Source organism: Chanos chanos, chromosome 4 (genome assembly GCF_902362185.1).
Source record: "Chanos chanos chromosome 4, fChaCha1.1, whole genome shotgun sequence".
In the NCBI taxonomy this organism is placed as follows: Eukaryota; Metazoa; Chordata; class Actinopteri; order Gonorynchiformes; family Chanidae; genus Chanos; species Chanos chanos.
The window spans coordinates 39,387,195-39,403,535 of record NC_044498.1 but is presented as its reverse complement, the minus strand read 5'-3'; the positions used below and the strand labels follow the sequence as shown (position 1 = coordinate 39,403,535).

The following is a 16,341-nucleotide window of genomic DNA, read 5'->3' as shown; positions in this document are numbered from 1 at the left end:
GGCCTTTTCACAGGCCACATAAATCCAATGTTTTTGGCAAGCACCAATCAGAAGGCCTCCTTCTGTGAGCCAATAGAATGGCTGGAGTGAAGAGGTTCCCTGAGGCATGGGAAAAGAACTGACCTGTAAAGAATACCCTAGCAATATAGCTACTGCCATGATCAACACAGTAACCAAATTCTTCCCTATTCTCTAAAAAAGCTACATTAAAACTGTCATTGATACCGTCATGGGATCATCACAGATTACTGTACCACTGATTATATGCTACCATGTTAATATCATTGCTCTTGCCAAAGTTATGTAAGACTCTTTCTCCTGCCCTTTTCATCTTGTGACGCACAGAGAAAGGCTTGATTGGTCATTGTAAGAAGATAGAGCTATTCCAGACTCACTGCCATTCAGTTTGTGAGTGGTATGGTTCTTTCTTCAATCTGTTAAAATGGTTAAGTGGTTATCTGTGTGTTCCAGTCTTAGGCTGTAAGTTCATCCTTTACTGTCAGTCCTGGAGAGAGGAGGAGGAAATGGGATTATGGTGGGAGTCTTCTCATATTAATTGCTTCTGTGGCCCTTGTTTCTGAAAAGTCATCTCAGGACAGAATGAATAGGAACAGAATAAATACCACATCATCCTGAACTGAGGGCTATGTTATGCCCACTGGCAGCCACGGCTCTAAACTTACTCCGATTTTTTCAATCCTTAATTTCTTACTTCTTATTGCTCTGGGAGCATGCTTCCAAAGTTTATTTTTAAAACACAAAATGCCACTCGAAACATAATGGTCTGTATGGTGACTTTAATCAACAGAATAAGTCTCAGTGACCTTGCTGGGCTTCACGCAGTGAGATTTGATACTTTAACACGTTCGTGGTCCTCCCTGGTGTTCAGTCCCCTGTGTTACTGCTTAAGACCTTAAGCCCCAGTATCTAATCATGTCTCTGTGGTGGGTAAGAAGATTCTGCTGTGCCAGCTTTCAGATATACCACAGTTCAGCATGCTGGACGAAAGCCTGGCAAAATAACACTGCCAAGGTTGACTGTCTTTATGGTGGTAGTGATGAAGCTGACAACGGTTTTAAATACAACTAAAGTTAAAGACTAGCATCTCAAGGTCAAAGACTCCTAATTCATTTTCAAGGTCAAGGACGAATGTCAAGGTGAAGTAAAAGTCAATGGTTCAAGGCAAGGTCACTCTCTGAGTGTTAATGAGGTGTCATTTAATTGACCGTCCACACCAAATGGCTGCATATTGTATATCTCTAAGTTTTACCACATCCTCATAAGGACTCAGTGTGGAGGAGTGAGGAGTGGGAGAGAAAGAGTTAAAAGTGTCTGACAAATCTGATCCTGAGTTTATAATACAGTGTAAATGTTATTTAATACCAAATCTAATGGAACGTTTCATCAGAGGGGGTTGAGTGTCACCACCTGGAATTCAAATAAGAACACTAAGTACAATCCCCCTTTCTGTTTGTATGTTCACAGCTGCAAACACACTGCATCCACATCTGCTCAGCGGTCAAATGTGAACCACTCACAGACAACACACATACACAAACACGCACACTGTACTCAGATTTTTTTTTTTCTCAGAACAGTGAACAGTTTCCATTCACTTTAATTGCTGATGACTGTAGATTTTCAATCATTTTGGTTCAACTGGTCTCAACATGCATAACTACAAATGTTTTTTTGCTAAAAACAAAAAAGCAATCTAAACCTTTCATGTACTATAAACCTTCCGACAAGTGAAAAATACAGCAGCTTAGAAACAGAACTACTAATGATTCTGCACACCAATCCATTTCAGGGCGTCACATGAGAGGGAAAATCTGATACAATGTGCACACACATACAGTTACATAAGTGATGTCATAATATTGGCCGTGGTACAACATATCAGAGGTTTCTCAAATGGGGAGGGACAGAGGCGTAAGGTCACGGGCTGTCTGTGCGCGCTGATATGCATCAGAATCGTGTTCCAAAACCAGAGATCTCCAGGTGGGGGATTTCTTTCTCATTTTTAAAAACAGCTCGTGCAATTCGACAGCCAGGACTCCCCTCTTTACTCAGCCACACTTTCCTGTGGGGAGAGTGAGAGAGTGAGTGAGAGAGTTGGGGGGGGGGGGGTATATGAGTAAAGATGAGATTGAGATTACAGATTATGAGATTACATATATAACTCATTTTATTGGGCTCAAAAAGCGTGGTCTGTTCATAAGTATATAATACTACCTCTTACATTCTAACAGTTTGCTAATCATGCTAAGAACACTGGATTTGGATAATCCAACAAATACATTGCTTTAGTCTTAGAATCCATAGGACAAAACATACAACCAGGAATGGATATTGTACTTTTACTATCTATATCAGAAATCATTTTAATAGAAATCTGTGTAATGTCATTATGACCATCCAGTAAATGCTCAACCTTTGTTATCAGATTGCCAGACATCATGTTGAGTGGCATTAGGTTAATACCAGCTCATGTGGCAACATCACAAAGTAAAAAAAGAGCCTAAACTGAGTGTAGAAAAAACAGCAACATCTGGATCCTTTGGCAGAAATGTAAAATTTCACTGTCTAAAATGAACGTGGCTAACATGATTCATTATTCAGGAAAAAGTAGTCTTGGGGATCTTTTTTCCCATGGGCCATTCTTTTTTAGTGCAGGAGGTATGAGTGAAAGCCTGCTTTCTAACACAGATAGCCACTCTGGAGGGTTATCTTAAGTTCAGCCTATTTTTTTGGGGGGGGGGGGGGGGTCGATATATATTTAAGGAAAGAGCAAAACACAAGAACATTCCAGATTACTATAATAAGATAATAAGTGTTTATGTTTGCAGTCTGAGACAATGTTTACTTTTAGATTTAAACTAAGTTAGATTCTTTTTTAGAAGTTGAAATTAAAAAAAAAAAACTTTCCCATTGCATCATGAACTGTGGAGTAAAGGACAATGTTAGGTCAAATGACTTTACTGACCAACACACAATTGGAAGTCATGGCATGGGAAAAGACGGTTCTCATTGACTCAACTGGTCTTGTACGAGACTGTGGACAATCTGAATAGCCAGGCTGCAAGGAAAGAAATAGGGGAAGGAGGCAAGACAGTACAGAATTTGTCTCTTTTCAAATGTCAGGCAAAGGCACTCAATAGACTGAATGATTTAGTGATCCAGATCCTCTGAGTCTTACTGCGACTTTAACTAAATGACTATATACCAGTTGAATCGTAATCTGAAGAGGCATAGCTCTAACCTTAGTCTCAGCTATCTCTGAAAATTTGTGCAGTAAAAAAGTTTAATCCTAAACCCTTTCCAATCCTTCGTCGCTGCCTGCCGCTAAGCGAACATGGTAATTCATCTGACCTTAACACAACAAAAATGAGGTCAGCCTCACCACACTAATCTGGGCAGCTCATAGATCAGTTATACTCTGTCGGCAGGCACATAGATCAGTCATGCCCTGTCACTGGGCACATGTGTCGAATGATTATGGCCGGTATAGATTAAAGCGGTCTCAAGAGGATCATCTCATCCGCATGTAGTGCTTTCAAAGAGCAGCCATCCAATTGGAGTTTAGCATGTTCCTCTGAGAGACTGATTGACAGCAGTGTGGGCAGGGCGCGGATCAGGAATAACTGGCTTTGACAGTGGCAACATCTCCATCTACTGCTCAGCTCTCCGCACCGTTTCTCACACACTCCACAGTACCAGCAGATTAAAGTTCAATTTAGGAGTTTAAGGGTAAGTCACACTGATCCGGTTTTATTTTTGTCTACAAAATCAAACAGTGGATTGAGGACCAAAATGAATCAGGACCAGCTGGAGGAATAAGGCTCTATGCTGTTGTATGTAGTACAGCTATATATACCTACAAACACAGGCATACGTGATTAAGAAATGGTTGATATAGTTCTATTTTCTCTCAACCCTGAAGTCATACTTCTGTTTATAAAACTCTGCTCTTGGGTCTAAGCTTCAGAGAGAGAGACTACATAAGTGAATTATCCTCAAATTATGGGAATTATTCATAAGTGAATTACCATAGAAGCACATGAGATGGAAGGGTAATTTGATAAGTGCAGGAAAAGTAGGGTTTTGTGTGTGTGTGTGTGTGTGTGTGTGTGTGTGTGTGTGTATGTCACAGGGATTTTGATGTGTGCAAACATACATATGCACATGGTGTATTCATGACGTGTACATACACAGACAAATCATTCATTCTCAAAGTTTGGGTCTCTATCTAATGTTCACTGAAATGAGCAAAGTGGAGGGCTTATATAAGAAAGAGTCCACTTTTGAAATGAATCATCTTAAGAACACATGAGGCACATGATAACACTTCCAACATCATTTACTGATTGTTGGCCAACTGACCACTAGGCTGAAACGAAGACATCGAAGCATCATACCTAAGAATGGTTTGCGAAAACCCCAGGGGATTGTCTGGGCCCAGTTTGTTCATGCCACCCTTGTCCCAACAAAGCATTAGCACAGCTGGACAAACTGGGACCACTGCGCTTTAGAATATCAGTGGTGCACAGCTATGGTCATTAATGTCTATGCTCAGGCCAGTACTAAGAGGGATTATGGGCCTGTCTCCAGGCCATCTGTGCCCAAATCTGTGTGATCATCATACCAGGCCACCATAGAAAGACCTGCACGTTCTCCCCTCTCAACCATTCCTCGTTTTTCTTCATCTTTCTTGTCTTCTTTGTATTCCATGACCTTTTCCCACCTCTCCATCTACATGTTTTATTGTAATTTGTTATCTCTCCTTTTCTTATACTGGTCTCCTCCTCTGTGTTCCTCTACTGTTTTTTTTTTCTCTCCACTTCATTCCATTGTTCTTGTTTCTCTGGTAACAGAGACATCCCCCTGTCAGTCATTCTCTTTTTCTCCTGGTTTCCCAAAAGTCTGATCTCCTCTGCTGGTCTCTCCATGTTCCTGTCTCTTACACAATACATTTTTTTTTCATTTTTTCTATGCCTCTTCTGCCTCATTTCTTGTTCATCCCTCTCACTGTTTGCTTTAGCGCTTTTCAGTGTCAGTTCTGTGTGATTTGGGTCACACGGGCTCGTGGGAATGTGTCGATGCTAAAATAGGTTTGGTGGGCAGCAGGTTGGTTCCCTCAGTGCTGCGCTCCAGTAGAGTAGAACTAGAAAGCTCTGAAATCAAATATGTCTACCACCACAAAGCATACATTAACTCTTGGTGTGGCAGATACATGACACGACTGATGAGGAACTCAACAAATCAAATCATTAATAATGAAATCATTGACTATGACATACAGACATACATACTGCAATGTCCAGGCTGCTACTGATCATATTCAGTAGGCAAAGTCTGGTCTGTTAGGAATAAATAAAGAAATGAACAAAACATAGATCAACAGATTAAATGTTTTACTTCTCTTGATAAAGTGCAAGCTGAGTAGCCCCCCCCCCCCCCCCCGGACTCCATACTAATAACTGGCTATGAGGAAAAATTGCCTCAAGGAAACACAGTGACATACTTAAAACTACAGGCCAAGCAAAATGGGACAGCTAACTATAAAAGCACAGGTTGACAGTCGCTGGGCTAAACAAAGTCAAACAATCCTCTGAAAAATCAAAGCATATAGTACAAAGCAGGATTTCTTAGTTAGCTGGATAACATTAAGGCCATATTCAAAAAGTCCCAGTGGGAGAAGAGGCAGCAACAATCCTATTGGACAGTCTTGACTTTTGGCTTAATGTTGTCCAGCTAGCACAAAAACTATGTTTCCTCATATGTCCCTCAGGAACCAAAGCAACGCAACAGGCGCTGTATTCAGCTGTTCCAAGAACAGAGGCCTCATAAAACAATTACAGATAACCAAACGATAGCTCGTCCTTCTGGCCTTAATGATGGTAGCCTGAAATAAATAGCCAGAAAAGAAAAACGTAATGCTTGCCATGAGAGTCACACTTGCAGATATCAGGCTTAACCATGATTAATGGCATTAGGCAGCTTTAAATTTATCATTATTGCCCAGAAATGACATCATAATCACCATGGCAGCCAGAGTATGTGTCTAGTGCAGCTGTCCAAACTGACTAGGAGCCAGTGATAATTGTCCCTGATCTCAGGCTAGACAAAACTTTTTTTTTTTTTTTTAACCGGGAGCACAGACAAAAAGAAAGATTTTGAAATGTTCTGATTCTCTGTATAAACGTAAATATGATCCCATGCTTGCGTCAGAGCTCGTGCTAAATCTAAACACTGTAGTTCTGCTAAATAAATCAATAACAGATACCGTTTCACTTTAATCGCAGACAAACTTACACTCAGATGTTTACACAGTAAATATGAGGATATGTAATCTTGGTGTGATTGTGTAATGATAGGGCTGGGACACTCCCAAATACTCAGACATGCTGCACTGTATTTCATTATGTATGTGGTCCTTTATCTGATAACCAATATGTAATTTACAAGTCATAACTACATTTCCAAAACAGACTTCACAATTTGGCTCACTCCTTTCTCTCATTTTAATTCTCTCCCTCTCTCTCTCTCTCTCTCTTTCTCTCTCTCTCTCTCTCTCTCTCTCTATTTATCAATTTAAGGGCTAATACTAATGCTCTAGAAGGTGTTGAGGTTCTTGTGTTGCTGTGTTGGCTCTAACCCATGACACCTGTAAATCTCTGATGGGATTACTCCTAAGAGCAACAGGTCCACCCTGAGCATTCTCAGAGCCATATCTTTGTATGTTTTGCGTATGACTTCATTTGGTTTCAACACAATATAATCTTTATTGGAAAAAGGTGTAAAAAAAGCCACTGTTGCATATTTCACTCTTTCAGATCATTATCACCACACGTTCTGTTAACGAGGGATTCAAATACACCCTGAAAACATCTCACTATGCAAACAACAGCCAAGCATTTCCTGAAAAAATCAAATGAAATGTGATTAGAGGTAATAAGACATAATTACGGGAAGAAAGTAAAACAAACAAATTAATCATGAAAATGAGTGAATCAGTATGAAGGAGATTAATTGTTCATTTTCCAGTCACATGCTATTCTCAACTGGTTGTTCTGGAGGGAAAAATGAGGAAACACTGCCATCTGCTGTATAGTATGAAACACTGCCGATCAGAGGATACACTAATAAAGTGTGTCTGTACAGGGAGACAACAGTTTGTTTAAAAGTCAGTGTTCAGGCACGTCTTCCTCTTCTACATTCAGATCAGTCCTATTTTTGTAACTAACCAATGTCAGCATCCAGAAACTGTTAGGAATAGATAAATAAATAAGTAAAATGTGGATAAATATGTTAAATGTTTTAGTTTTCTTGACAAAGGTTGAGCTGACTATTTTTCCTCCCAGCCCAAGCATATTATAAGCTACGAGGAAAAATAGCTGCAAGGAAACACAGTAACATACTTAAAACGACAGCCCAAGCAAAATGGGACAGCTTGACACTGAAACACGGCTTGACAGTTGCTTGGCTAAACAAAGTCTAGCAATCCTGTGTAAAATGAAGTCTTACTCAAAACAAGATTTTTTAGCTGGATAACATTAAGCCTATACTCAAAAAGGCCCAACGGGAGAAGAGGTAGCAATGTTCTCATTGGACAGTCTCGACTTTTGGCTTAATGTTGTCCAGTGAGCAGAAAAAAAACAATGTTTTTCCTAGTATATCCCTTGGGACTCAAAGCAAAGCAACAGGCACTGTATTCAGCTGTGCTGTTCTAAGAACAGAAAAGGGTAGATTGAGGATAATCAGTTGGAGAGATTAGTTTGAATAGGAATAATATAATGAATGGATTTATTGGTGAGCTTGGCTGGATGCTAGTTATGCCTGTTTACATGGGTCTTTGACTCACATTTCATGGACCAGGTGCCTGGGTCCCTGTACCTGCCCCACCACTGTGCCTTTATTGGTGTTTTTTACCCAGCCGACAAGACCCAAGCGATTGGCCTCTCTCTCTGTGTACTGAGCATGAGCAAACAGACAGGCAGAAAGACATTGGTACATACATACACAGAGACACAGACAGAGATGTGAAATGAGAGGAGGAGGAGAAAGAGGAATTCGTTCAGTGAAATTATCCAAAGCTATTTGTTTGACATTGTTGCATATTAGCCTCTGCAAACTATGAGGAATGCCATATCATACATATATAGAGTGATTTTAAAATGAAAACAGGATAAATACCACCATGCCACAAAACACAGGTTACAACAACAACTTACCATCCGAAAACAGACCCCTGTGTCAAAAAACAAACAATAACAACAACAACAAAAAACAAAACAAAACAACAACAAAAAACAGATTTTGAATTGTGTTGTGCATTAGCCTTCATAATGTCATATATATATATACATATATATATGTATGTATGAATAATTATAAAATATATGTGCTGGATTTTGGATATGTAATAGATAAAAAACAACCACAACATTGCATCTGGCATGTAATGCAATGCATTTAAGTGCAGTCATACTGTAAGAACTGAAATATTAGGGTACATTATTATTTATTTCTCCAGTATGTGCTATATGACAAAGAAACAAATCTCAAAGATTACATAAGCAGTCAAACGTTGGTTGTGTGAAATCAGTAGGCATGTTTATATAGTTATTATAACACAAGATTTCAAATTTGCATTATGGCTGCCAGGTGTTGTGTTGTGTCTAAGTTCCATACACTCTATGGAGTCTCTGAAGGAGACACACTTTGACATTGCTGAAATCTCCTTAAATAAACACTTGTGTACCTACCCTGGACATGTCCAAATATTTCATAATCTACAGAGCACAGGCTGGTGCCACCTGAATCCGTGTTGCCAGACATCGTAAACCGTGCAAATGTACAGTGCTGTATTCTTCAGGGCCTGCAGGCTGTGGATCAAGTTACCACTCGTCTTGGGTTGAGTTGGCTCTGTACTATTTAAAGGGAAACTCGCACCAGTTTATTTCAGTGCAGGAAAAAACAAACAAACAAACGAACAAACAAGCAAAAACAAATAGAGAAAATGTTTGGCTGCAGGGTATGTATACCATGGGGTTTTGTTTTATGGGGCCATTTCAATGATATTTCATTCTCCCACAGCTGCAGTAACGTCATTTTCAAGAGTCTTGATCATTTGTTCAACTCATGCTGCAGGGTTTTGCACTCTATGTCCACTAGAGGGCGAAGGAAGCATTGGAGATTTGTTAACCATTACACTCTGTTTCCACTGCTTAGAACAGTATTTCCTAATCCACATCCAGCATTTCCAGTCTGCCCTGGAGGACTACAAATTTTAGGAATCTCCCTGTTATAACTTACATCAGATTCAACTCGTCAGCAAAGCATAAATACAAAAGTAACATCAAATGTAAATAAATTCAAATTTCATCATCATCGACTTCTTCATCATCATCATCATCATCATCATCATCACCATCTTCATCTTCATCTTCATCTTCTTCACCATCATCATCATCATCATCATCACTGTCATTGTCATTATTACAGTCATTGCCAAGGAACTATTATCACTTACCCTGCTTTGTCTTTTGTTCCTTTTCTGTCTGCGTCTGTCTATTTTTGGCTTATCAAATTGAGCTTCACAAAAGTTTTGAGCTGTGTAATTTGAACAATATACTTCAGTAAACCCAGACTACTGAACCAAGATGTATTTCACAGAAGCAGTGTAAACAGGCTGCTGCTATGGAAAATATCATTCAGCCATATATATCATTCATTAAGCATCTAACACTAAAGCAGAACCGATATTAATTTAAAGAGGAATATACCCACAGGAAAGCCCAAATAGGCATATATTAGTCAGATCAGCACCAAGACAGTCTACCTGGTTGTCTCTCTCTCTCTCTCTCTTACATACACACACACACACACACACACACACAGACCAGTAGTAACAGCAGCACAGATCTTAAAACAGGGATGCTTCTTTTTCAGATCTGTGCTTCACTGTCTAGCTTTTTGGCTTTTTGTGGACGTTCCATAAATGCAGTTAAATGCGTTAATATAAAAAGCCAACCACTTGTCCATAGCAAAATGTTATCATAACACAAGCAGGACTAGAGAGTAATTGTAGTAGAATAATGGGGGAAACTAAATAAAACCATGTTTGAATGGTTTATTTTTTGATGAAAGTGTATTTTGTTGTTATTAGACAACAGGATGCGATTTGGGTGCTAGGCTTTGTTAAATCCGCAGCCTGAGTGTCCTAGTTTTTTTTTTTTGTTTGTTTTGTTTTGTTTTTTTGACCAACACATGCTGGGCACAGTGCCCTGCTTACCCATTAATGTGTTTGAGAAATATTTGGGATGCATGCCACACACATGCAGTGCCATGACACCAAATTAATTAAACTTCACACACACACCAGAGGAAAACAAACACACATATTAAACATCCCAGTCTCTCAGTAACTAGCATGGGAGATTTCTAGAGTTAAATGTGCAACATTTAAGTTAATTTCCTTCTCCTAAAAAAAAAAAAAAAAATTGGAAATAAGGATTTGTCAGCACCAAGTGTAAATAATGGAAGACTGGGCATTGTCACAAAGTTGTTGTGAGTGAAGAGTTTGTTTGCGAATAAGGATGGTGTTGTTGACTGTATGTAACCACTGTTGGAGAGAAAACACCATACAAATGTTATCACATTTAAGATGTGGAGAGCCAGTATTACTTCCACACAAGGGAATACTCAGACAAGTTAAAAATACACAGACCCAGCTAAAGTAAACATAGAGGCACAAAGGGACCAAATTTAACACTGTGACACGCTCCAGCAAACAGAGGTGTGTGCTATGCTTCTCTCTCTCTCTCTCTCTCTCTCTCACACACACACACACACACATATACATACATACAGAGAAGATATGACAGCTGGGAAACCTCACATAAAAACAGTGATGACTCGTCCAGTGGAAATATTTATTCTGCTGTAGCATAACAGTATCCACCCCCCCCCAAGTGTCCTCTTCTTCTGTGTGGCTTTCTGCTTCTCAAACATGACAACAATTTCCCAAACTTGTTAATTTGGGGATTGTTGGAGAGTGATGACATAATCACATTTCTCATGTGTTCACACATGGATGACTTTTGTGTTTGGAAGGCAGCGTCCCTGGGAGTCAGGCAGGGTTTTTAGGTCGCGGTGTTCTCGCAGCGTCTGTGAAAGATGTCGAGTGCTATTCTGTGCCTGGCTGTGGATTGCGCTGATCCCTTAGGCTTCGTCATGCATGCTGCCCAAAAGCCAAACTGAAAGGCCAAGCTCATCTCTATCTGCTGTGTAACGCATCGACTCTGTTTAGTAATATTATCCAGAGAAAATGCCCACACAACCGGTCTTTCCCCAACGCACACATGTGCACGCGCATTCACAGACACGGACATACACACACACACACACACACACACATCCACGCAGGCATAAACAATTTCACCCTTTCATCTAATTCTGGGCAAGCTAGCCAAGTGATAGCAGCTCTGAAAAAAAGAAAAAGAAACAATTATAACAGACAGAGAGAGAAAGAGAAAGACAGACAGAGAGGGGGGGGAGAGAGAGAGAGAGAGAGAGAGAGAGAGAGAGAGAAACTCATACAGTGTAATTGTTCAAAGCTATTTGTTTGGCACCATTGCATACTAGCCTCTGTGAAACAGGAGGAATCCCTTCTCCCATTGTGATGTCACACTATCTTTAGACATGGTAACTGAACATGTAAAACAGGGCGTTCTGAGCATATCCACTCAGGCTCAGAGTGCCTGTTCTCGATTTAAAAAAAAAAAAAATCTATCAATTATGAGGTGCATTTGCTGTAGTGCAGACTGCGGACAAATAATGCATTATTTAGAATATGATATTCATAATTCATTGCTCCCAATATTCCCAAGAGTCTTCACGTACACATTTCCTAGAGAATCTAACAGATATTACCTATGTGTTGTCGACTCAAATCAGATCAACCACACATAAAGTGCAACCATAGGGTAAAATGAAAAATATATGATCTTTCTCAGTGTGTAAACAGAGTAAGTACAATATTACAGCAAATCCAAACACTATTTTTAATGTACATTAGATATCAAGAGTTTCAAATATATCATTAACTAAAGCACACTAACCTGTAGATAGCATACCACAATGAAAATAAGTCTTAAGATTGACTGTGTTATCCTTCTTAAATATTTTATTAATATACAGAGTGTTAATGTACACTGTATTATCATTGAGGTACCAGACAAATTAAATCAATCAATAATTTAAACAAACAATCTGCTCATCATAGCTTTCTGAGTTTAAGAAATAAAAGAAATAAAACTTTTATGTGTTTTATGCTAAATAATTTTTTATGATCTACCTTAAAAAATAAAGTGTGTAATAAAATGTTAGTGGTCTTTTTTTTTTTTTTTAGTAATTCTCTTTTTATGCAGGACTACTAGGCCTCTGTATCACATTTGGCAACATGTGGCTATGGTTTGAAGACTCTTTGTATTGTGAATGCTTGATATAGGGTTGAATTTAGTGTGCTGACCATTGGTATAGCCTACTGCATCCATGTTTGTACTTCCATTAACGATTTCCTTTAACAGCTTCAATCAACACATTGTTTAAATTTCCAGATGTTTAAAACACAAACCGTTAGTTTAACATCTCATTACTGTTATTACTGTTTATTCATTTATTGGATATATTTATTTGAACACGAATGCCTTATATCAATGTGTTGTTCTCAACAGCGTTTAACCGTAGGCCTACTTGAGAAGAAAGATTTGAAAATTTAGCCTTGAATCTCTGTTGGTTAACATGGGCTCACCAGCAGTAACAGAATCAATGACTTACATTGGCAAAACAGCTTGACAGATTACATATTTCATCTTCAGCAGTGCGCGTATGTGTGTGTGTGTGTTTATTATATTTTAAATTATACATGGGAAAGTACAGTAGAAGAGGCAAGCGGTGACAAGCTCTGTGTACACAAATCATGCAACAGTGCAGAAACATAAAAAGTGGTTAAGGTGAGGATTACAATGATTCTCTGTTCTATAAGACTAAACCCAATGCTAACCTGATTCCTGAAAACAATGAGCTATTACAAGACACCAAACCCTTTTTCCTGGCTAAGCAGCAGCATTACAGCCTGTATTTGTGTGCATGTCAGGAAATGTTAACAAGTGAAGGATTAATCTGCTATAGACAAAACAATCAGCAGCTAATACCCAAGAATGAGGGGAAAAACCAACAACAAATTAAACAGAAATGCTACAAATCTCACACAGTCAGACAAGCTTAAATGGGTAGCTAGGTCATTTGGTGTTTATTCATACTAGCTTCAACGGCCTCAGACAATACTGGTCTCACATTATAATAAGCTATTGGTCATTACGTCTCAATTGCACCGCTCGTAAGCAACAACTTGTTTTATAATTTGATCTCTAAATGACATTCAACGAACAAAGTTTGATGAGTTTTGGTAGGAGCTGTGTCATATGTGACCTAAATAATCACCTCAATTTCATGTCCAGAAGCTGGTGACTGATTTGTGACCACTGGCTGCTTCCAATTCACCATTAGGAGCTAAAAATCTCCAGATTAGCCCAGAGTTTACCTCTCCACTGTGTCGCTACAGCAAAGAGACCTCATCAAACAGCACATCAAACACGTTCAGCTTTTGATGGTGCAGAGGCCTCGTGTGTGGTCTGAAAGCACCCCTGCTAGTATGGCCAGACTTCTTTTGTGGGGAGTTTCTGTTACCCTGCTGACCTGCTGTAATCAGGCTCCGTCCCACAACAGAGCGGTGACCATTTCCACTGCAAGCACCACCTTACCTCTAAAGTATTAATAGCATAAACTCAGGCTGACCCCAAAAGCTGAGGCGATTCAGTCTGATTTAGTTTGGCGTAGTAGTGGAGGAATAGCTTTGAGAGCTTTTGTGTACTGCATCAAGGTTTCTTGCAGGAACACCCTGAGGGGGGCAGCAACGCACAGATGTCCGCATGTTCGGCCATATTGCCACAGCATAATGTTTTGACACAACGCTTTCTTTTTCTTTTCATTCATGCAGACGATCCTCTCATTCCTCGAGTGCTATTTGGCTTGAAACTTTGAACTTTTGACAGATCACGCCAGTGTAGGTTAATTCTGGGACAGCATGCTAGACATCGCAGAGACATGTTTGTAATCATGTCCATAGGTGATGTGCATGGCATCAGTAAAGCTGCCTCCAGTAGTTCCTCCATGTGGAGTTCGATGCTTGAGTCATAATCTTGCCAGTTCTTATACCATAAGTAACATACAATGGACAGCTGCTTTACTGGATAGCGTTTATCAGACCAAAGAGCAGCTCTATGTAATTCTGCAGACCCAGAGTATAAAAATATGTAAAACATAAAATAAGATGTTCAAGAGCAAATAATAGCATAAGAAACAACAAATAGATAGCATGAGAAGTACGCTTAAAGCAGAAAGAGAAGCCAGGGCTGAACAGTGAGAATCTCCTTGCTGGAGTGCATGATTAAAGTGGCTGTGGAAAGTGTCAGCCAAGTTCATGTTTTGAGTCTTAATCTAGGAGTTAAACCTTGCTCTAAAATAAGCTTTAATTTCATATTTTGGCAACAGAGGGTTTTTGTTTCAGCTGTAATTGCTTTAATCTGTGCGGCTGGGAACAGAGAGAGAAGGATGGAAATTTTTATTGAGGCTTTGTACAACAACATGAAAATCAATTCAATAAACATCATTACTAGAGCGGAAAGGCCTCCGGTACTGTTGAAAAACAAGAATGATAATATCATACAATCCCTTGACCTGTAGGTTATATCAACCAACATCAAAGCATCAAGTAATGTAATGGAGGACATAACCCTCCACCCCTCACCCCATTGCCAAAAAATTGTTAGAAACATCTAACATTTACTATTTCTTGCCCCAAAAACTAGCTGTATGAAGAACATCACTCATTTGCTGACTAACCTTTCTTTTTGTCAATTCAAAAGACATGAGTGTGAACTGGTAAACTGATGGTAAATATTGCTAAGAGAATAGTTATAACCAAGGCTTGGAGCCACACAAGTAGTCTGAATATCCAAAATCCAAATTATCAGAAGGTTCACCAACCTAAGTGTCTGTCAAAATGAGATTTAAGAAAATTTTCATTCATTTATCAGATCTCTTATCTACAATGATATACAAAATTGTTAATTTAGTCAGTAAAACAACCTAAATGCATAGTCCTATAAAATTTCCCCAAAGCACATGTTTGTAACACAAGGTGAACGATAAGTGCATTCAATGTTTGTTGAAAAGCTAAATGAGAAATCACCACAGTGCTACATAGCCAAATGCAGGAAGTGTGAACGACAACGCAAATACACAATGCACAATGCTAGTGCTAACGCGCAATTACATATTCTATATGTGTGATTTTAAAATATTTTAACTTCAGGGTTATGCAAACTTGGAGAACAGGCCCATTTGAGCTCAGCAGCTTAAGCCCTTCAGGAATCTTATGGATCTGTAGGTTTAAATAAAGCCTACAGTGATTGGTTTGCAACAGAGGGGAGGTCTTTACTATATCAGCTTAGGGTTACAGCATATGTATGTTCTCAAAACACTGTCCAAATACACACAGTGTAAATTACTCTTGACTTTTCATGAAATCCATTTATTGGATATCCGCACGTGGCTTTACATAGCTGAAGATCATTTGAATTTGACACAAAAAAAATAAAATAAATGCAAGCACAAGAATCTGCTAGTTCAAACGCCTTCCATGTGATAAATGATTTCCACTATCTGCATAACAATTTGTCTCATACGCATAATATACTTCATAAACAAACACATTTTACTCATTTTAGTACATAAACACTTTTTTTTTTAAATGCTGTTTTGTAGTGCAGATGAACAATCCTGTGTGTGTGTGTGTGTTTGTATATGTGGTGGAGGGTGGGTACATCGACTAACATCTACATATTTCCAGTTTAATAAGAAAAATCTACTCTGACTAACATAATACATACATAATACATATGACAATGGCTGAACCCTCTGTTATTCCTTCACCATGAGTAGGCATGATTCTTCATTTCCATGTAGCAGCATACTTTTGTGTGGAAAGCTGAGAAATGTGGCTAAAGAAGACGTATTACTATTACTTATTATTACTTATTACTGATGGCTCTGAATTTTGACTCTGACTTTATTTTTATTTTTTATTTATTTATTTATTTGTTGTTGTTGTTGTTGTTGTTTGCTGACAAACTGGTGTGTCATTTTCAGTGCCCCCACGCTCCCCGAAAATAAACAGCTTCAAAAAATAGAAAAGAAACTTTGGAAACTACA

General features: G+C 38.9%; 1 protein-coding gene across 1 annotated transcript; it reads right to left on the bottom strand.

Annotated features, from left to right (window-relative positions):
• Positions 1-1,968: 1,968 nt before the first annotated feature.
• Positions 1,969-8,841, bottom strand: LOC115810845 (acylphosphatase-2-like). The gene is made up of 4 exons (XM_030772870.1): positions 8,769-8,841; positions 8,235-8,251; positions 7,865-7,974; positions 1,969-2,083 (listed from the first exon to the last, which is right to left on the bottom strand). Exons 1-4 carry the CDS (start codon positions 8,839-8,841, stop codon positions 1,969-1,971), a joined length of 315 nt encoding a protein of 104 aa, XP_030628730.1.
• Between the last annotated feature and the right edge of the window lie 7,500 nt (positions 8,842-16,341).

What these genes read in the sequence shown, in the direction of transcription:
- LOC115810845 (XM_030772870.1), bottom strand. Translation starts at nt 8,841, where the DNA reads ATGTCTGGCAACACGGATTCAGGTGGCACCAGCCTGTGCTCTGTAGAT. An exon ending in AGGCACCTGGTCCATGAAAT is followed by an intron (nt 2,084 to 7,864) that starts GTGAGTCAAAGA and finishes CTCTCCCCACAG; the next exon opens with GAAAGTGTGGCTGAGTAAAG.